This window comes from Coptis chinensis, chromosome 5 (genome assembly GCF_015680905.1).
Source record: "Coptis chinensis isolate HL-2020 chromosome 5, ASM1568090v1, whole genome shotgun sequence".
Classification (NCBI taxonomy): domain Eukaryota; kingdom Viridiplantae; phylum Streptophyta; class Magnoliopsida; order Ranunculales; family Ranunculaceae; genus Coptis; species Coptis chinensis.
The window spans coordinates 73,996,086-74,016,937 of record NC_141460.1 but is presented as its reverse complement, the minus strand read 5'-3'; the positions used below and the strand labels follow the sequence as shown (position 1 = coordinate 74,016,937).

Below are 20,852 nucleotides of genomic sequence, written 5' to 3'. Positions count from 1 at the left end.
TCCTGTTTTTCGTGTGGTTTTTGACTTTAGCTCTATTAGCAAGAAAATTTTGTTGTAAATGCATCTGTCGTTTGACGGTTTGAGTACCTCGTTAGCTTATCTGGATTCGTGGTTAAACAACTAGATTCAACGTTTGTTCATCTGAAATTGCTTAATAAATACATGCTCAAAGTCTCAAACCTTTTAACCTCCAATTGACTCGGGCTTGCTTTGATAATGGGTAATTTTTATTTTTCTTTTTTTTCTTTTTTTTTTGTATTGGCAAAGCCTGTTTTAAATGAGATCAGTAACTCTATGATGCTGGCGGGATTCAAACCCCAGACCTCTGGTATCATCACCCAAAGATTTTACTGACTTTGCTAGTCGGCACCTGCAATAATGAGTAATCTTGCTTTGCTTAGGCCCTTTCAATGAGGAATGCAGGCTTGGCCCGAGTTTTTGTTGGAGGGGACCGTGCATGCTGCTTTGGGTCGAGAATATTAGAAAACTGCATCTCCATGCTTCTGGGATGTTCGGAAAGGATGTATGAACAGCCTGCAAGAACAGGGCTACTAGACATGCAAGGAAGAAATAGGAACATGGCGTCATGCTTGTCAGAACGCTAACAGAGGAGTGGATGCCACTGATAAATAAATATTGGGGTTGAGAACATATGAAATGATAGCTTTATCAATGTGGTTACAATAGGAACTTGCACATACCTAACGATATACTTATATTAAATCATTTTAGACTTATTTGCTCAACAGGTTCTGCTGTCAAAGTTCCTCAAACCCCTCTTCATCTCCTTCGGCCTCTATCCTTGAAGATTCTGTTCTCCAGCTATCTATCTGCAATTAGAGAAACAATGCACGATCCTTTTAGAATATTTTAGCAAATCCACATGCAATCTTAAAGATGATTGCAGCTTGCATTATTCAACTTGACCCAAAAGATATCCACATAAATTTGATCCCAAAAGGTAATCTACCACAACATTTAAACAAATGTATGTTTCTCACTTCAACAATGTAATTTAAAACTTACTATATACGAAGTGACTTGAATTTAAAGACTTGTGGTTTGGGTACAAGTGTATACCTGAGTGTCGGACAACCGCAACTGCTTTGCGACAAAAAGTATATTTCCATAGTCTCCTGAAGGAGGGTTCTTGCTCACATGCTTCGCAGCTTCATCATAAGTAATAACATCAACGCGAAAGCCATTACTCATGAAAAGCTTGTCTATCCACTTCAGTGTGTCAGACTGCTTAAGACCACACAAATAATTGTTTGATTATCTCTGATAATTGTTTCACCCAAATGACCAAATCTAAGTATTATGAAGGAAATTGATTTGACAAGAAAGGTCTGACGATATGGTGAGCCTGAGTGTGAGATATGTGATTTAAAAAAGTCTTCTCAAAGAATACAATTCAGTGGAAACTCTCAAAGAATACAATTCAAGATTATCATTTACTAGAGTTCCATTTTCGTTAAAAACTAAACATGCCGAAAATATCAGAGCAACCTGACCTTACTTACAACTTCAGTTTCAGTTAACCAGGCAGGCAATTCCCCAATGAAATAACATCCTTCCGCCGCTAAATTACTAACAGTGAGCAAAATATCCATGAAACATGCCAAAGTCATTAATGGTAGCCCCTAAAACAGAGTCCAGATACAATAAATTAATCTCCATTTCTCCATAGCCATTAAAAAAAGGTATTTGTTACTGACGGACCCCATATTGTGTTGGGCAGACCCCAAAAACAAAAATAATTATTACAAGTGTGTCATTCGTCCCAAAAAATTGTTTTGTATTGGGCACCTCCCAAACCAACGTGAATTTCACTTGTTGCAAACTTGCAACCTTTTCAACCCTTCTCTTCTCTTCTCTCTTCTCTTCTACCATCCTAAATCTTAAACCATGAAAACTATATCCTAACACTAACATTAAACACTAGGGCTGAATATGCATGTGACTAGGGCTGAATATGTATGTAATGTCGATGGTTTGAATAGAAAATTCGAACACCACTTAAAGCTTAAACGACCCAGCCTAGGTGGATTGGTTTATTACAAACCAAGCGGTCATTATTATGCGATCGAGTCCAAAACGATGTGGCCATATCGTTTGGGATTTGGACTTAGAAAAAAACTTACCGGTGTGGTCACACCGTTTGGACTAAGTCCCAAACGACTTGGCCACACGGTGTGGCCATGTCGTTTGGGATTTGAACTTCGAAAAAATATGAAGTTCTGTTTTTTGGCCTCTTGACCGGTGTGGCCAAGTCGTTTGGGATTTAGTCCAAATGGTGTGACCACGCCGGTAAGTTTTTTTCTAAGTCCAAATCCCAAACGACATGACCACATTGTTTTGGACTCACCAGACAGTGTGATCAGACCGTTTGGTTTGCATAACGAACAACCTAACTGGGTCGTTTAAGCCTAAGGTGTTCGAATTTTCTCATTCAGCCACTGCACACATGCATATTTATCCCTAGTCACAGGCATATTCAGCCATAGTGTTTAATGTTAGTGTTAGGATATAATTTTCATAGTTTAAGATTTGGGATGGTGGAAGAGAAGAGAATATAAAAGAAGAGAAAGGCTTAAAAGGTTGCAAGTTTGCAACAAGTGAAATTCAAGTTGGTTTGGGAAGGTGCCCAACACAAAACAACTTTTTGGGACCAATGACACACTTGTAATAATTATTTTTGTTTTTGGGGTCTGCCCAACAAAATATGGGGTCCGACAGTAACAGGACCCTTAAAAAAAACAGAAAATGGATAACCGCTTATTACCTGCAATGCCCATATGCTTGGCCTAGTACCATTAAAACCTTTTCTGCAGAGGATCTCTTGTTTGTCAGAGGACTCTAATGGAATATGGATAAACAAGCAGCTTTTTGGAATACTAGCACCCACACCTACAGGTTTATTTTGCTTTTATTAACTCCGCCTTGATGACATACGCAGTGAATTATCAACAATGGGAAGGCCTAAAGCCCATAAAGGTTTAATAAGCCAAAACTCAATCAGAACACTGACAGGTAGAAAACATTAGAGAACCAAAAAAGGAATGCAATTGACATGCTACATCAAAATAGTCAACATGGTTTCAATTCTAACATGTGCACGTTCAAAGTTCACCGGATGCCAATCTAATTACTTTCTTTTATATTACTCTTGAAGTATGTCAATTGTCAATAACATAAAGCAAGAAAAATATATTGGATCAAGTGAAACGTTACCCGATTATGCAGAGATACAATGCAGGGGCATACTGTAACCACTTGAAAATGAAGACTCTGGCATGGGTGTGGATATCAGTTTGATTTGTATTGTACATAAGTACATGACTGACATGGTGACATGCACGATTCCATTTTCACTTCTCTTATCATAGTGAATAATAGTCAAGTCTACTCATGAAGAGAAAACGTTTGGTGATGTACCATGAAACCATATATTTTCCTACCACTCTAGCAGCAATGACAGAGCCAAGATTTTCTTCTTGGGTAGGAAAGTAGCAAGCAAAAATCGAAGCTTTCAAATTTGGCATGACATTTTTATCTTTTCTACTTACTTGTCGTAACTAGTAATAAGTGTTTTGTATCGTTTACTTTGAAAAGTATACTGATGCCCCCTGGCTCCGCCACTGCTTGCCATGTTGGCAGGCTCAAACCCCGAACACACATCCAATCATTTAATGGCACTTTGTTTTATTCTTACTATTACTAAATCCCTAATCTTCACAGACCCCTCCACATGTGAGAGTAGGCTCGAACCCAGACCTCGGGGAAGTTAAGAAGAATCCCCCATGTCTTGAGTCTTGACCAGTTAACCAATGGACACTCACAGATCATCTGGTGACATTTACTCCGGCTTTCATTAGCTCTCTATAGCAAAAGAGTAAAAAACAAGATGTTTTTTTAATTGATCACCGTGAGGACCAATTGTGCACCCCTTAATTATGCCATGTGGCAGAATGGCACACATCAAAGGGCATCTATGTCACACCCCAAAATTTTCAGAAAATTTAAAATAGGAAATTATCCACACCCTATTCCATCTTCTGAAAATCCAGGATGAAACCAAACCCTAATAACCCATTATCAATCACGATATTAAAATATGAGATCAAATTAAAACCAAAAGAACAACTCTTAATGTACAAATTCAAGAATTTCAAAACAACTCTATTACATCTGTTTCAAATCAAGACTTTATACTTCATATAACTTATACCAGTAAGACTCCAAAAGCGAATCCAAATCAAACGTCTTCATCCACTACATTCTAACATCTATGTTTCCAAGAACACACCCACGTTGCAAAAGAAAGCAAACATGAGTCAACAAATTGAATTTGCTGACCAACAACATAAAAACAATTCCATACTTTAATTATCCAAACAAACACTTTATATGTACCCATAACTTAACCATTCTCAGCTTGGAAGACAGGTAGTAGTTCCGTCATTTCAACCGGCATAGTTTCTTCCCAAGCAAGACATCCATTCTATTAACTCATGATAATAACTCATTTTAATAACTTAGTCATTGAATTAAATCTTACTGATATCCCCTTCTGTATAAGGGTAGGACAGCGTCCCTGTACAAAATATCATTAAGTCCTACCCTCCTGCAAAACAAAGTTAGGTTTCCCAAACCTAAACATTTAATTCATATATCTACTTCTCTCATAATACCCATGAAAATATACAATCTGACATAATATATCATCAATATTAACGTTCAAGTCCAACAACTTGCTCATACTTAAAGCCAATATTTTTTTTAAAAATCACTCGTCTACTTATGAGAACGAGAAAACATATCACAGCTAGAGAGTACACTCATCCCTCGAGAGTACACTCACACAAACCACGTATACATTTCTTATAAGATATCATGTACATCATAATACATAAATATTCATATGCAATAACTCAGTCACACGTAAAAATCAATATTTTACTTTGCTTATTAATTATCTCGTTGACTCATTTATTAAAAAACACAGCCCAACCTTTAATTCCTACTCTACGATTTGCACTACACACATTTGCCAAATCACACATATCCGTGTGCCTCACTCACACCGAGTACCACTACAAGACATATGTCCCAAGCGGGGATATCACCTCCAAGAAACATATTTTCATCTTGTAAACTCATAACTTGTGAGTCATAGCCATCTCTGGGCTTCCCATACACACAATCACAAAACCTCTTTTGGGCATAACAAAATATCAGGTCATTCCCGCCACATTCAAAAATACCCATCATAACACTAACAGGTCATTCATGACACATTCAATGAATACCTTGGGTCATTCCCGCCACATTCAAGGAATACCCATCATAACACTAACAGGTCATTCATGGCACATTCAATGAATACATTGGATTATTCCTGCCACATTCAAGAAATACCCACCTACATTCCCGTACATTCAAGAAATACAGCCAACCCGCAAGGCGAATGCCTTAATTCCTCTCTAAGGCGGCTTTTCACATGACATCATTAGTCATAAACATTTCATTTCATTTCTTTTCATCAAAGAGGTGTGGAGAGATCTAAAGACGTGGGCGACACATTAAATTTTCACCTGACACTTTTACACCAGATTTTAACACTCAAGAGTTCTCAGTTATTATAATATTTCATTACAAAACAAATATCGTCTCAAACAATAATTCATTACTAAAGATTCCAAACACAATAACTAATCAACTCACCTCATTATCAATTATATAAATCTTAGATATCAAAATGTTCCATCAGGAATAACGCATTAGTTAAATGTCTCGTGAATACATTTTAAACAATAACAATCACGTACACAATTAAGTATTAACATTGTACACATAATTATCACAAAAACTAATATATAATATATATAATATAGTGTAGTGTAGTGGCTGCACTTTTGCTCAAAGCTGCCTACGTATCCAAATCTTTCAAGATTGGAATCAAGCCTTCGTAGTTCTTATCAGCCACATTTGCTATAGTTTTTACTACATTCATCCAAATGATATGTAACTTAATTATTTAGAAACTAAGGTATGTAGACATACTTTTTCATGTATAACTCGAAGTCCCAACCTCAGCCCATCTAAAAGAAAACTTAGGTTGAAAACGGTAAAAATCCTAATTTCAGCAAACTAGATTTCTGACGGGCTATCTTCCGAATATCACAACTCTTTCCACAGGTATCCAAATACATCAAGGCTTTTTGTGTTGAAAATCTAACACAGAACTTATTTTTTTATGTTTTACAACAATACTCAATCTCATTCTAAGTATACGAAAACTAGGTTAGAACACAGTGCACAAAAACTGATTTCTGACGCACTGTTTTCTGCCACTCAAACTTCCAGACATCATATCTACCTCCACAGATCTCGAATATGACGAGGCCAATTGAGTTAGAAATAAGACTTATAAAACTCACCTTTTCATGTTTTACAAAAACTCTAACTCTCCCCCTAACTTTATGCAATTTGTGATCAAACCCTATGCAGAAAACTGTTTTCTGACGAATAGAATTTTTGACGTATAGAATTGTCGAGGTCATATCTTTTCCGTAACTCATCCAAATTAAATGAGGCTCAATGCATCCGATAAACGACTCTCTAAGGTTTCATTAGGTTTTGGTTTCCCACAAATCTACAAAGTATAGTGTCATATACACTTCTTACAATGCAACATATCCAGAATATGTGCACAAACAGTTATCATATATTGAAGTCAGTTTTCATAATCTTAAACACGAGTATGAACTCGGGTCAAAGTATGAGGTTGTACCTCTGTAAGTCTAGATTCTAATGGTTTTGGAATCAACACAAAAGAGTAAATATTTTATTTTATATGATTTTATTACTGCAGACTTCTCAGTTTCAGTCCCAGTTTCTGCGTCAGACTTCAACTTAAATTTCAGTATGCAAAACGACTAGATATGAAATTTTACAAAACACGAAAGTTGTAGATATGCGTGTCTACAGTAGACAGGCGTTGGATTCATATCAAAAAGATAAAAAACGAATTTTTTATGCTTAAATTACTAAGAACAGTTATGAAATTCTGAAAATCAAAACACTGTAACATGAATCCAATGACTTCACATCATTCAAAACAGTTGCAGGCCTATATAATAATACCAATCAATCAATAAACACATGGTTTACTCACTACCGTATACAAATACTCCTGAACACAACAACACATATATATCAAAGCTAAACTTTTGGTGCCAATAACTCAATATACTGAAAGTCTCTGATTAAACAAATAATTTCGATCTCAAAGTTCTATATCATTATAGAGAATTAAATACGCAACTAATTTAAACCATAGTAATAAATCAATTATATGAAAATAAGGTTTAGACTACTCACCCGAAATTGAATTTGCAAAAGAATATCCATATATGCTTCCTTTTCTCCAATCCCTTTTCTTCTTCTTCTCCTTTTTATTTCTTTCAATCAAAAACATTTTTTTTAATGGAGGCTAGGGTTTTGCTTTTGAATAATGAGATTTTTACAGAGGAAATTCGCAGGTCTTGTTTATTCAATGTTTTAAGTCTGTTTAAGTTAACATATGGGCCTCAAATGGGTCTAAAAACACCCAAGGTCCATACCTATATCAATGGGTACATTTTAACAATGTTTTCAAGCCCAACAATGATTCTAAAATACCCACACAAGTTCTAACAAACAATTCAAATAAAAACAATTTTGAAAAATCAACAACAACCAAACAAATTCTAGAACAAGCTAAACTTCATAATATAATAATTATTTTCAATTCAAATAATGTAATCTATGTTGTCTAAAAATTGGGGATGTTATAATCTACATGGTCATCAAATCCGCTTAACATTGAAGTTCCACCTAAGCAAGCCAGGTTCATCGAACCACGGGATAATTAAAGAAGTTGAAGAAATCAAGGGATCTTTGAAAGGCATAAATCAGGGGATTGACTAGTTAATCCCATCTTGTAAATTCATGAAACCCTAACTCACCATTAATGGGGGCTGGAAGCTACGGAGAGAAATGCATGTAGAAAAGAGGGAGGATCGATGATTATCACTAACACATTCATTAGGGTGGACGTAGGCACCTTTTTGCCGAACCACAATAAAAGTGTCTTGCTCTCTCTTTATTTTTCATACTATTTTTTAAAGATTCGAAAAATTGAAGAAAGAAGACTGGTTTTATTGTGGTTCGGCAAATGGGTGTTTACGTCCACAGTCCACACTGATTGCGTTAATGATAATAATGATTCTCCCTATTTTCTTCATCCCTCACTCTCCATACATTCGAGCCCTCATTAATGGTAAGTTGAGGTCTCCTTTATCATAATACAAGAAGGAGAATTTAATCCATTGATTTCTTCAACTTCTTTAATTAGCCACATTGTTCAATGAACCTACCTTGCTATGTTGCAACTTCAATGCTGACGAGGTGCTTCATAATCTTGCACTTGCCCTTGATGCTGCCACGTGGCATAACTTAGGGGGTGTCTATTTGGTCCACACCTAAGTTACATTGACACAAATATGAAGTGTCTGACACGGCGAAATACAAAAAATTGAGGTATATCACATATAATATGTGTTTGTGCCATGTCCGACACAGATTATTTTTAAAAGGTCCACACAGTCAACAAGAGGAAAAGCTCACAAACAAGTGAAAGTATTCAATGTATACTCCATGTCCGTCACCAGATCCCACATAAGACGATCAACATTATTCTATATCAATTTTTTTTTTCAATATTACAAACTTAAGCAAGTTCAATAGGAGGAAAAATATATTCAGAGAACTAACTTGAATAGAAGGAAGTGATGGTTTTCTCTTTTTTGATAGTTACAAACAAAACGTTTATTCATTTTCAACCCTAACCCCCCTCCCTCCCACTCCCCCCTCCCAAAAGAAAAAAATCCCTCCAGGTGATGGTGGGAATCGATCTGACGACATTGGGCCACACTTCCCAAGAAAGTGATGAATCTTCAGTCTAATATGGGTTGATTTAGGATGTTTCAACAAGTTTAGAGGCTGTAAGCTCTCAAGTGGTACAAGAAACTGATATTTAGTTCCTATTCTGTGTATTTATCCTCAAGCATCCGAAATAATAAGGGGAATAAATAAAGGTTATGCTCTTAGAAAACTTAATGATTCCTTATACAACCAAAGTTCAAGAAAGCATGAGAAGAAAATCAAGGTTATGCTCTCATACAAACCTTCAAGCTTTTGAGCTGCACTGTTAAAGATTCTTTCCGATGATATGTCAAATAATATGGTTGCATTTGGCCACTTTAGCCTATATGGTCGCGTATCCATGCCATCTGTTAAAAGAACAATCTGTAAGATATAAGTTAAAAACTAGAAATTCATTATTTGCTAAACAAGAATGCATGCATACAAGTATATATTCATATATGATATATCATAGTAATGGCAAATCAAAACCACATGGGTGAAAGACTGGATTAAGACCTAATTGTTTCAATAAAATAGAACTACCTGTCTGATTCCATCTAAGCCCTTCACTGCACTAAGCAACCTGTCATCAATAAACTTCGTTGCGAGGCCGTAGTGGCTTGTTGATGCTGTTAACAATGGGCTCTGCTTCATATCCTTTTGAACATCAAAATCAACAAAACAACCGGCATATGGGTCAAGGAAAAGAGGTTCTGCAATGAATAGAAAAAACATTATTACACAAAGTACAACTTGACAACCGTAATTATTTGGCTAAAAAATTATGTTGATTACTGTTAACACGTAAATGCCATCTCAAAGAAACACTGCATAAAACTGGCAATGATCGACTAAGCCATTGAAAGATGGATGCGGGTAAAACCCAGTCACAAACATGTTAAAGTAGTTGTGACATATTGATGTGCAATTATCTATCAAATAATAAAGATCTGGAATTAGAAACAAATCACTGAAAAGCTAATTAAGGTTTTGGCCAAGTAAGCTTAAAAGCTATATGATTACAAAACGGGATGCTTTAAACACATCAACTAAAGGTAGGAAAAACATAGCAAGTTTCAACTTCTAGCGTCTAGACGATATTACGAGGTTTGAACTAGAAACTGACATTTACAATAACACACTGATATTTTTTTAATCCATCATGCACACCTATCTCTAGTGTAAAATTTCAATGTGTTGGAGATATGAGGCCAATTCACATGTGTGTTTAAAAGTCGCGTGAAGCAGAACTCAAATAAACATGTTCCACATATTAGTAGTGTTCTTAAAGGCTTTCATAGGCCAAAGAAAAAGTTTCCTGAGAAATTGGAGGGTTGAGGTGGTATGGATCAATCCCAAGAGTCTATATGAATCAACTTAAGCCTGGTACTCATGTTTAGATGGATCCAGAGTAGCTCTAGCCCGAGACTTGTGTCCTATAGTTGTTTTGGACAAGCAGGGTCTCTCTTTGCATTAACATTTGGCAATTCAATGGGAAGATGATTATAAGCTAGAACTCTAGGAAACGTATACGGCATCTGAAAGTGGGTTTTCAATATAAAATTCCATGATGGGATGGGGTACTTGATAAATAATCTTATATCTGAAAACAAAGGGATACCTGGTTTGAGAGACTCTTGAAAACGAAGTGAAGCACGACTAATGGCTGTTTGGAGCATTGGATCATTGTCACCTGCTAAGTTTGCTCGAAACCCATTCCAACTACTAGTCTTCTTCTTCTTGGTTGTAGAAGAAGAAGAAGAAGAAGATAGGAATGATGGGAACAGGTTTGCAGCGGCCATAAAAAACACAGCCCACGTTAAAAGTCAGCAAATGGATAGAAAGTGTGCGTACAAGTGGCATGCTAACAAAATGCCGCGAGATATTTTGGAATTATATAACTGGTACAGAAAAGAAGATGCGCGAGACATACTAACAATCAAAGCAAAAGGTGACAGAGATGTTTATGACTGTGAGACTGTTGGAATGTACCATACTATAATTGATGTTCCCCGGAAGTTTTACAATGCTGAGAAGATAAAAGCTCAACTGAAGAATGGAGTGCTCATATCCAAGTTTTCTGTGGCTTTTAGTTTTTGTTGGTTAAATTTCCAATACATGTATTACATCTCGAGTTCAATCACTCAATCAGCAAGTACAATTTCTCGCCCCCCTCATCTTGTAGATACACGTGCCGTTTTACATATTGAATAAATAAGACCCTCAACAAAAATGCTAGGCATAAATAAAGCCAAGTTAGCAGAAACTTCCAATAGGCTCTTTGTTCTACTTGGCTTTCAACCTTTTGGTCGCTTTGCGACTGCTAGTGTTATTTATCTTTGTTTTCTGATTCTGCCCCTTTGACTTGTGATCATTTTCTTTCTCATAAGGATTGATTTCCTCCAACTTAATTGGCTTTATGATGACCCCAGGTTTCTTCACCACCTGAAAATAAGGTACTACTATGAGAAACCCAAGTACATTCAACCTGTAGGAATTAAACTAAATTTGACGAAGAAAACAGAAAAAAAAAAGACCCTGAGCATCTCAGTTTTTAAAGTAACAAGCATTGAAGAATATATTTTCTTGGAAACAATTTTTCTTTATAATGGAGTATTTAGTTATTTAGCATGAAAAGGGAACCTAGAAATTCCTCAACAAATGTTCTTTTAGAATTTTCAGTAAAACAATTCTTACAAAACCACTAAGGGGATTCCACAGAAAAAGAATATCGCAATCTAAGGGCATGCTCAGGGTTAGTCAAACTTACCTCTGGACGAATTAATGCTCCAACAGAAGTTGCAGGGTTGAACTCAGGTCCTATAGGAACTCGTATACTCTGTTCAAAAACTTCTTTTGATGTGAATGGGAACGGCAAAGTCTTGGTATGTAGCTTCTCAGCCTGTGAAGAAAGCATTCTATAAGATCATAATAGTTTGAAACGCAAACCAACTGACACAAAAGCAAAAGAAGGTGATACAAGAAGAAAACACAACACCACATCATATCATCTTACGCTACCATACACAGATTAAACTAGGGTAATTTAAGCAATGATCATCCAAGACAATGTGGGAAACCCCAAACATATCATCTTCCAAGACAATGCAGGAAACCCCAAACATATCAGCTGCCTGGCTTGAGGAATAGTTTTAATATAAGAAATATTTGTCGTAAGGAAGCTGTGCTACATAACACGCAACAAGATACAGTTCTATCGACTTTTAGGGGAAAAAAACGAAGCGTTGGTGTGGATGACGGCACTGAACATTGTTTAAAAAGTTTCTAGGGGGCAGCACTTAACCGAAGCAGTCCAAAATATAGTGCAGTGTTCTGAGAATAGGGACTAGCTGGGGCCGCCTAGGTCTCTAACCATTCAGAAAATTGTCTGGGATGACTATGCGGAAACATTAAAAAAATAAAAGCCCAGAAAGGGCTATAAAAAAAAGAAGAGACGAAACATACAAAAGGCCCAAATCTCTAAATCACTTGGTCCTTCATTCTTCAGACAGATTATATTTGAGACAAAAAAAAGTTTGACAAAGGAGGGAGCCGATGAAGAATAAGTATGTGTCTGCTGGAAAGAGTATTAGAGGGAGTTGAAGAAGTGGTGTCATAGACCTGGTTGACTGCTTCATATGTTTATGTGTTGAAATAAGGGGAATGTTTGTTGGAGAACTTTTATGTCTTTCTAAGGAGTATATTATTTGGTGTTTGACTGTTTGAACTTGGAATGACTGTTAAACCCTGCCTAGCGCTTTTTAGAACTCATACTCCAAAGTTGCAATTCCTCCTCATCGCTAGAAAGGAGATCAAGTGGAGTACGAGTTCGTTCAAGGAATATTAATATGCAACTATCATTTGTACTATATCGCTTCCTATTTCAACATTTTCATCTCTGCTACACTAAGTCCACAAACATATCTTTCCTTGGTTACACATTCTGTTACTTAGAGCATAGGTGGTCTTGTACTCTTGTTACTGTCTCGTAAAGAAATCTTGGTTGCATGCTTTGGGAATGTTTCCTACCTAAAACTTATCTATAATAGCCGCGACATATAGAAAATTAGAAATGAGAAGAAATTTAAAAACATACTAGAAATCATTCTGAAATGAGTTTCATTCAACACTAGTGTTTCACATGTTAACACTATATAAGCTAAATCCTCTTTGCAGTCATTTTAAAATGTACCGATCTGCACTTTAATTATGTTATGCTTTTTCTAAAATTTTGCTGCTTGCCCTCATTATTTTCTTCTTTGAACTTTTTGTTTGCACTAAGAAGTTCCCAGCCCATTGAGCAAAACATAAGAGTTTTAGATGCACACATTTCTCCAAAAGAAGATGGTAAGTGATCCCATCTCAGAGAGTGATTAATTGCTGCTTAGTGCATCTAAGCTGTCTTCTAGCAAGGGGGAGACTCTTTATATCTGATGGTGTATAGTCTTGAAGGACTTTAGGAACTGGCCCTTTCAGCAGTTTATAGCTAGATGGGATTGTTTGTGATTTTTAGACATTGAGGGGTATGGTGTATTGTAAATAGGATCTTTTATTTGTATGTATTGAATTATGTATTTGTATCTTTCATTTTTTTCTGAGCAAAAAAAAAGAGGAGCAAGCCAAACAAGAGAAACATATCTAGAAGTTCTACTGCAAACTTCATCAGCATTACTCACCTTTTTGTTGATCTTCTCAGATATTATCACATGCTTAAGATGCGCATCCTTTCTCTTTTTAAGGCTGTCTTCCCTCTTCTTTCTTGCAATTTCATGCTCCTCCAGCATCCAGGATGGCATACCTTTCTTCTTTTGAATATGAGTCCACTGGCCCCAACCTGGAACCAAAACTGGTTTTTCAGGTTCAGGGTTCTCCTCATCAAGAACTTCCTCTTTATCCTTCTCAAACTCTTCCTCCACATCATCACCAGCAAAAGCACGGCGTATAAGATCTTCTTGAGATGGAAGTTCATAATTTGGCTTTGTACTATGAGACAGAATCCCATCCACCATCTCTTCCTCACTTTCTGTACCACCATCTTCATCTATTTCCTTTAACTAAAAATAAAGCCAAAAAAGCGAGAAAGTTTAGACAGGAACCCAATATATATATGATATAATTCAAGGAACAGGGCCAGGTCAGACCTTAAGGTCCCGATTGGGCAAAGCTGGCTTTGCCACCACTTGCGACTTTCTGTCCTTGCCATTTGTTCCATTTTTACTTCCCATCTGCGTATCAATTTAAAAGAAAACATAGACAACTAAATTAATTGCAAAAAGGAAAAAAAAGAAAATAACAGAGGATGCCTATTACCTTTTTCCAGGAGTTTGACGCGAAAATAGAAACTTCGTATGTTGTCTTAGGGCCAGGGTCTCTAATAGTATCATCAAAACTCTGTCAACCACTCAAAAGGATTAAAACATCAATTCTAAAGAGAAAGCTCCTGAAATGGAAACATCAGTATAACTCATGGCGATGCTAATACCTTAAACATTGAATCATGAACAATGTCAGAATCTCCATCAAACATAGCAGCGTTGACATGAACCTCTTTCAGTAAGGTGCCATTTTTAGCACATTCCACGTCAATATTGTCTTTGGCCTTACACTCATCCTCGCTCTCACTGTCTCTGTCAACGTTATCCAACTCGACCCTATTACTTGATTCTTCAGATTGCTTTCTAGCTGCCCCGAACACCCTTCTACCACTTGAAGTGCTAACTTTTGGAGTTCCTGTCCCTTTGGTATCCTCGAGCTGCTTTAGTGACGAATCGTACTCTTCAACTGCAAGCTTGGCCTCTTCATAAGCTTCATCCTTTCGCTTTTTTAGCCCACGGACCTAAGCAGAACATAACCAAAACAAGAACACATCATTTTTAAGTACACTAAAAACAATTGAGGCCAGGGCTTCACTAGAAGCGAGCAGGGCTTCTTCATTTTTAAGCCTGAGATCGGCCCTTCTTTTAAGCTTTATACCGAGTTAGAGATACAGAAACTTAGACACGCCAGTAATGAAGGGTTGAGACTCAAGAATAAGCAGTACGTCAGATTTTGATGAACTAATTCAGACATGAGAAGCGAACACAATGAACAACTAACAAGATGATCCAACAAGAATAACTAAAGGTATACCATGAACGGCAAGGAAAGCACTCCTGATGTAGGCATTTCATCCTCCTCCTCCATAATTTTTATTGTTTTCTCTCTTGCAATATTTAGCAGTTTGGAAGCCCCATCATGTTCTATGCCAGGTGAGAGTTCACCATCGTCGTCCTCATCACTACTGTCATCACTACTAGTGGAGTCCTTCATAGAATTCATCTTTCTGGTCAAAAGTGCATGCTGATGAAGTTGTTCAGTGATAGCAACTCGAGTTCCTTCATCTTGGGCTTCCAGACCACGCTTCAAAATACGTTTTGCCCACTTCGACGTGTTTTTATGCTTCAATCTCATTCTCTCCTGTAAATGATGAAGACTTGTAAGAAATGATGATAACTAAACTTTATACGAGCAAAATGCGGAAATTGTAAATCTTCCTCCATCAGGTAAGTAAAAATACCAACATATTTTGGCCAAAACTGACCTATGATGCCCAACAAAGGAAAGAGATCTTGAACAAGGATTGTAGATTCAGTATCTAATGGTTCAAGTGAATGCAACACAAAAACCAAGATATACAATTTACCTCAGCTCGTTTGAATTCTTGCTTCATTGCTTGTTCCTTAGCAGCTTCTGGATCTGTTTGCATTCCAGCAGATGCTGCCTTCATTTTGTCCTTTTTCAATCCTCGATGAAATGCCTTAGACTTAATCTTTTTTATGTGTTTCGACTTCATTTCATGACGGAAAAGAAGGCTACGCATTTTAGCTAGACGATTCTGTCGATCCTTCACATCTTCAACAGATATCTGTGAGGTATCCATGAGCATAAGGGAAAGTTATTATCTGTATGTCAATTCAAACAAATCGCCAATTTCTCTTTATCGATTGTAACCCATCACCAAACTGGAAGAGCAAACATAAACCAAATAAAAGGAGTCCAACTAACTAAAGGTACACCAAACAGACAATAATCAAATATTACACCCATAGTTGTCAACTCGTGAATCCCCTCAGTCAATTGAGGATCACATCGAATCATAAATTGCAAGATTCACTACTAAATTAAGTTTAATGGCCTACGTTTCTCAATTTTGTTAAGTACATTTGACAAGGTCAGAGATATCAAAGAGCTGATTATTTGTGGACATGATCCACATAGTAGAAAGGTCATCTCCACCAAAACTCAGCCGTTTAAATCATTGTGGAAGTTCACTTTTTGGTAGGGGTGTCAATTCGGGGCGTCATTTAGGGGTTTCAACGTACCCTGGTCCATCCGTATATATATATATATATATATATATATTTTTTTTTTTTTTTTTTCAACGTACCCTGGTCCATCCGTATATATATATATATATATATGATTATATTTTAAGCAAGTAAACAGACAAAGAATGTGCCTATCTCTCGTTTAATACGACCCATTGAGCATTGACAATAGTTATCACTTACTTAGAAGCTTAAATGTTTAATACACAAACCATGCTAAAGATGTCCAGTCCACATTTTCCGGTTGCAGACCAGCCTATTTATTTATGACCACTCATTCCCAAGTAGTCTTACGTCAGAATTCATAAGTCATAACCAGGTCTTCTTTTTGAGAAAACAAAACTACGTCCTGTTTTCATAGCCGCCCAACACCTCAAATGCTATGAAACTAGACTGGCTTAGAGAAAGAAGAACATAGAGAACAAGAAACTTTGTAGAATAAACTCCCATCTTCTCTCTTTCTTTCTACTATCACCTTTTTCTTTTTCATTGTTGAGACTTTTGTGTGCACAAAAGGTCTCTCTTTTCCTTGATTTTTAAGCATTGTGGATTCATGCAATTTTTTCCACTCTTCAAAGTTTAAGATGGTATCAAAGCGGACTATTTTAGTTGGCCCAAAGACGTTTACTCCAGGCACAAGTAACACCACACGTGAGGGGGCGTGTTGAGTTGTTTAGCATACTCCCACATGAGATTTTAAACCCTTGTACATATGCACTATAGTATGAATGTTGTTGGGCCTCTCCACTCATCACCAATTGGTTTTGACTTGGATGCTCCCAAGTTAAAGAAAAGGTTAAAACATTAACAATAAAACTCTAACATGTTTGAAATATTGTACCATTTCTGATTTTTGGGAAGCAAGTATGACACAATAGCATAATCTCATTCGTCAACGAGGAAAGGCATAACAGATTTTTTTAATTTTCATTTAGTTCTTAAATACAAAAGATTCAACAAGAATATTACAAGGAAAATTAATGTAATTAGGCACTTATTACCCAGCTAAGTATTGTGGACTTTGAGATATTAATAATTGTATGTGACTAGTATACTGCTAAGCAGTGGGGGTGAGCGGAGTGGGAGAGGAAGATGGAGGAGTGGAGATGGAGAAGGAGGAGTGGAGATTTAGAGTGTCTGGAGAGGGAGAGGAAAAGGGAGAGTGAGAGAGACGAAGAGAAAAAACAGAAGGGAAGAGATGAGACAGACAGACAGAAACCAACCAAGTTGGTTTTGTCCCAAGATAACCCCTTCTCCCAAAATGTTCGCTCCGCTCACGGATTATCTCATATTCACGCACGTAGAATTATGATTGTGGCACTGAATCCCAACCCTTACCAAATTCAAGACTAATCTCCCCAAAAAACTTTGCGTGAGTGGTTAAGTATCCAAAAATTACTCTTTTCTCCAGTTTTTTCGTAAATATCAACAAAATACGCTACTAAATATAACGAACATACATATAACATCTAAGGTTATTTTAGAAATTTAAGGCCTTCCATAGATGGAGGCCTTGAACAGCCGCCTAACTTGCTTAATGGACAAGCCGGCACTGTAGGGAGCACATAGTTCTTATAAATAAATTTTAAACACAGTAATACTCCAGAATGTCGTTAGAAAGATGGTTTTCGGGAAAAAAAATGAAGGGAAAAAAAGATAATAATAAGAGAAAGACGTGGAATCTGATACTTTCAGAGTTAAAAAGGGACCTGAGAAAAACTACACGGTCCGTCTCTCCCTTCATTTTGATTCAATAAACTAAAGGTGGGGATTTCACAATTAAACATATAGTAGTAATAGAGTAAATTACTTGAATGAGCGAATTCCGAACATCCAAATGAATATATATCAAGAGAAACATGTTTAAGCATGTTTATATAACATGGTTACATCTAGCACAAAACAAAATATATAACCCAAGTGTAAGAGTTACCTTATTAAGTTCCAAAAGCCTTTCACCATCCTCCCTGTGTGCTTCCACAATCTTAGCATCATGAACCAGTGAACCAATTTTCTTCTCAAAGTCAGTTCTAGGTTGAAATTCAGAGGCTATTGCCCCTACAGTGGAAAACCCTACATCTATATCTTCATCGAAGAAAATGGTTTGAGCTTCTCTGTTCCTTTTGACCTGAGGTCCAAACTTACTGAGATCTTTCTTTGAACTTTCATATGCTACTCTCCTCTCCAGCTTTTCTTGATCCAGTTTCGGAAGAGGAGCCGGAACGGACATGGATTCAGTATCCAATTTACGCATCCGCTTCCTAATCTCGTTGTAGCCACGCATTTGTTGAAGAGGATCCAAGAGATCTTTCACACTAATGAGACCATCTCCCCCCAGAGCACCACGACTAGGATTATATTCAGATTCCGGATATGTCTCAGACACAACGGACAACTTCCTCTTTTTACCTAAATCAAATGGAAACGTTTTACACGCAGTTACATGTTTAGACAGATAATTAAGGGAAACATTGAAAATTGCTTTTACCTTCAAATGCATCGACTGGGATTCCAGTTCCTTGAAGCATCCTTGCCTGTCTATCATCATTATCCTCTTCTTCATCATCATCATCGGATGACACATTCTCATCCTATATGAAGAAAAAGAATATAACCAAAATATAAATATGGCTTGAACAGAAACGGAATCCCCAATTTTGGTGCATGACCACAGGCACAATCAACCTCACTAGCTATAATAACACATCCAAAAGAAGCTTGATTAAAAATGTACAACTAATCAGGTTTAGTCCTAGGTTATGTCTTTATATATAGCAATTCCAAAAGTGGAATGTGCACTGCAGTTTTATATAGATACTGGAATATTTTTCAAAGGTAATATTTCTCATTCTTGTAAAACATAATGAATCCATTACTAGTTATCTATATACCTTTCTATACCTAGTTATGTACCATTTCCAACTAAGTCTCACTATAATATTTTCAATTCTTCAGAATTCCTTCATTGAGTAGAAAACCATAAAAGCAACATTTACAATCTGCAGCTCTACATAGCTCACAATATTGTACAACTCCCCCGAGTTCTGCAGACATTCTACAAACACTACATTCCCATTTCCAACTACCTATCTTTCCTACCTCTTCCCTCGTTTCCCATAAATACTTGGCTAACTCCCCATCTAATTATCATCTTTCCACAATCTATCTTTTAAAAATTAGTAAATTGCCCTCACAACTTTGTTCAAGTTATGCAAACGTGCAATGAACACTACATTCCCATTCTAAAATATCGACACCCCTCCTTCCAAAACCTTCATTAACCGAAATTTCAGCTCAAATCTAATAAACTAGAATTAAAAAACCAAACTTTAATAAAAATTCACAAAGTCCAAACCTCAAATTCATCAGGTAGTTGATATTCAAGGTTATCAACAGAGTCATATCTTCTATTCTTCTTCGATTCTTCTTCCGGTACTTCTGCCTCATACTCATAAACATCGTTACTATTAAATTCATCTTCACTTCCTCCTTCTTCTTCATCAGATGAATTTACATTCTTGGGGTTTAAGGATTCAAGTTCACGTTTAAGTGAGTTTGGTAAACGAGGGCCTTTTCGTCTTTCTTCTTTTTTTTTCGTTTGTTTTCTCTTCGCCATTGTTGGGGTGTACTTATTGAAAACTGGGGGTGTGGTTATAAATATTTTGACGGGAAAGAAAAGAGTAGAAACCTTGTTAAACCCTAAAATGAGAAGAAATGGTTTTAATTCGGATGGGCTTTGTTTTAACCGACCCGTTTTTTGTACTTGGACTGGGCCATCTTTATATCAGAGAGGAAATCATACGTATATGGTTCTGGAATGTCGAATTATAATGATTCCGGCCTATAACGAGGTCGATATAATCCTGATGAAACAGATTGAATTTAATTTACTAGGCACATGTCCACAACAAAATGGATATAGGATACTGTCATTTGGGTGTAATTAATGCTTGAAGTTTTTAATAGAACAAACAATCCACTTAGCAACTGGAAGTACCCTCCATTCTGCACTACAATACACGTGTTCACACATCAGGTCTGATCTCCATCGGTTAGGTACCCATAATGCCAATGCGTCAGAATGCTGACCCGCACTCGAACGTCCCAAATCTCGATTCTGACCATATATGGAAGCAAATCATCTAGCGCAATCCTATAGCTCAGTCAACGCACCAATCAAGGAGACGTTAACTTTGTAACATCAGAAATAATGACGAATCATCAAGATAGTACACAATGCGGATCTACATCTGATAACGGCCTAAAGCAAATAAGGAAAGTCAGCTCAAACATCTATAAGTAGAGAGAGATGAACTACGTGAGGCTTAATTCAAATTGACCCGAGAAACTTGATACGTAAACAGCTCTTGTCCCAAGAAGAGTGCAGCCATTCCCTAGTAGGCATAACACCAGGTTGTTCACCCAAAAACATCAAACCTCTACATTGGCGCCGTTTGCCGGTTCGTTTCCTTAAAAAAAGAACACACTCTTTTCTCAAGCCCACGAAGCTGA

At 36.8% G+C, this 20,852-nt stretch overlaps 2 protein-coding genes across 5 annotated transcripts; both read right to left on the bottom strand.

Moving 5' to 3' along the window:
* Positions 1 to 596: 596 nt before the first annotated feature.
* Positions 597 to 10,818, bottom strand: LOC147498836 (S-adenosyl-L-methionine-dependent methyltransferases superfamily protein). Of its 4 annotated transcripts, none has more exons than XM_086560715.1 (7): positions 10,595 to 10,818; positions 9,517 to 9,686; positions 9,234 to 9,354; positions 2,786 to 2,910; positions 1,515 to 1,643; positions 1,081 to 1,248; positions 597 to 830 (listed from the first exon to the last, which is right to left on the bottom strand). In XM_086560715.1, the coding sequence occupies exons 1-7, from the start codon at positions 10,773 to 10,775 to the stop codon at positions 759 to 761; spliced, it is 966 nt and encodes a 321-aa protein (XP_086416841.1). In that variant the 5' UTR covers positions 10,776 to 10,818; the 3' UTR covers positions 597 to 758. The 4 variants fall into 4 exon arrangements, with proteins under 4 accessions (XP_086416841.1, XP_086416843.1, XP_086416844.1 ...); XM_086560717.1 differs by having other exon boundaries at positions 1,524 to 1,643; XM_086560718.1 differs by having other exon boundaries at positions 1,081 to 1,245; positions 1,524 to 1,643; positions 10,595 to 10,817.
* A 200-nt stretch (positions 10,819 to 11,018) lies between these two features.
* LOC147498835 (U3 ribonucleoprotein (Utp) family protein) lies at positions 11,019 to 20,018 on the bottom strand. Its single transcript, XM_086560714.1, has 11 exons — positions 19,696 to 20,018; positions 18,829 to 18,931; positions 18,274 to 18,749; positions 15,656 to 15,877; positions 15,103 to 15,429; positions 14,456 to 14,809; positions 14,284 to 14,364; positions 14,115 to 14,198; positions 13,650 to 14,027; positions 11,744 to 11,875; positions 11,019 to 11,418 (listed from the first exon to the last, which is right to left on the bottom strand). Exons 1-11 carry the CDS (start codon positions 19,954 to 19,956, stop codon positions 11,260 to 11,262), a joined length of 2,577 nt encoding a protein of 858 aa, XP_086416840.1. The 5' UTR covers positions 19,957 to 20,018; the 3' UTR covers positions 11,019 to 11,259.
* Between the last annotated feature and the right edge of the window lie 834 nt (positions 20,019 to 20,852).

Bases quoted from the DNA above. Each gene is read 5' to 3' on its own strand.
- LOC147498835 (XM_086560714.1), bottom strand. From the start codon at position 19,956: ATGGCGAAGAGAAAACAAACGAAAAAAAAAGAAGAAAGACGAAAAGGC. The intron at 18,750-18,828 runs GTAAAAGCAATT...CATTTGATTTAG, and splicing joins CCCAGTCGATGCATTTGAAG to GTAAAAAGAGGAAGTTGTCC. The intron at 14,028-14,114 runs GTCTGACCTGGC...CTTTATTTTTAG, and splicing joins TGCCCAATCGGGACCTTAAG to TTAAAGGAAATAGATGAAGA.
- LOC147498836 (XM_086560715.1), bottom strand. From the start codon at position 10,775: ATGGCCGCTGCAAACCTGTTCCCATCATTCCTATCTTCTTCTTCTTCT. The intron at 9,355-9,516 runs GTAGTTCTATTT...TATATCTTACAG, and splicing joins GCTTAGATGGAATCAGACAG to ATTGTTCTTTTAACAGATGG. The intron at 831-1,080 runs GTATACACTTGT...CTCTAATTGCAG, and splicing joins TGCGGTTGTCCGACACTCAG to ATAGATAGCTGGAGAACAGA.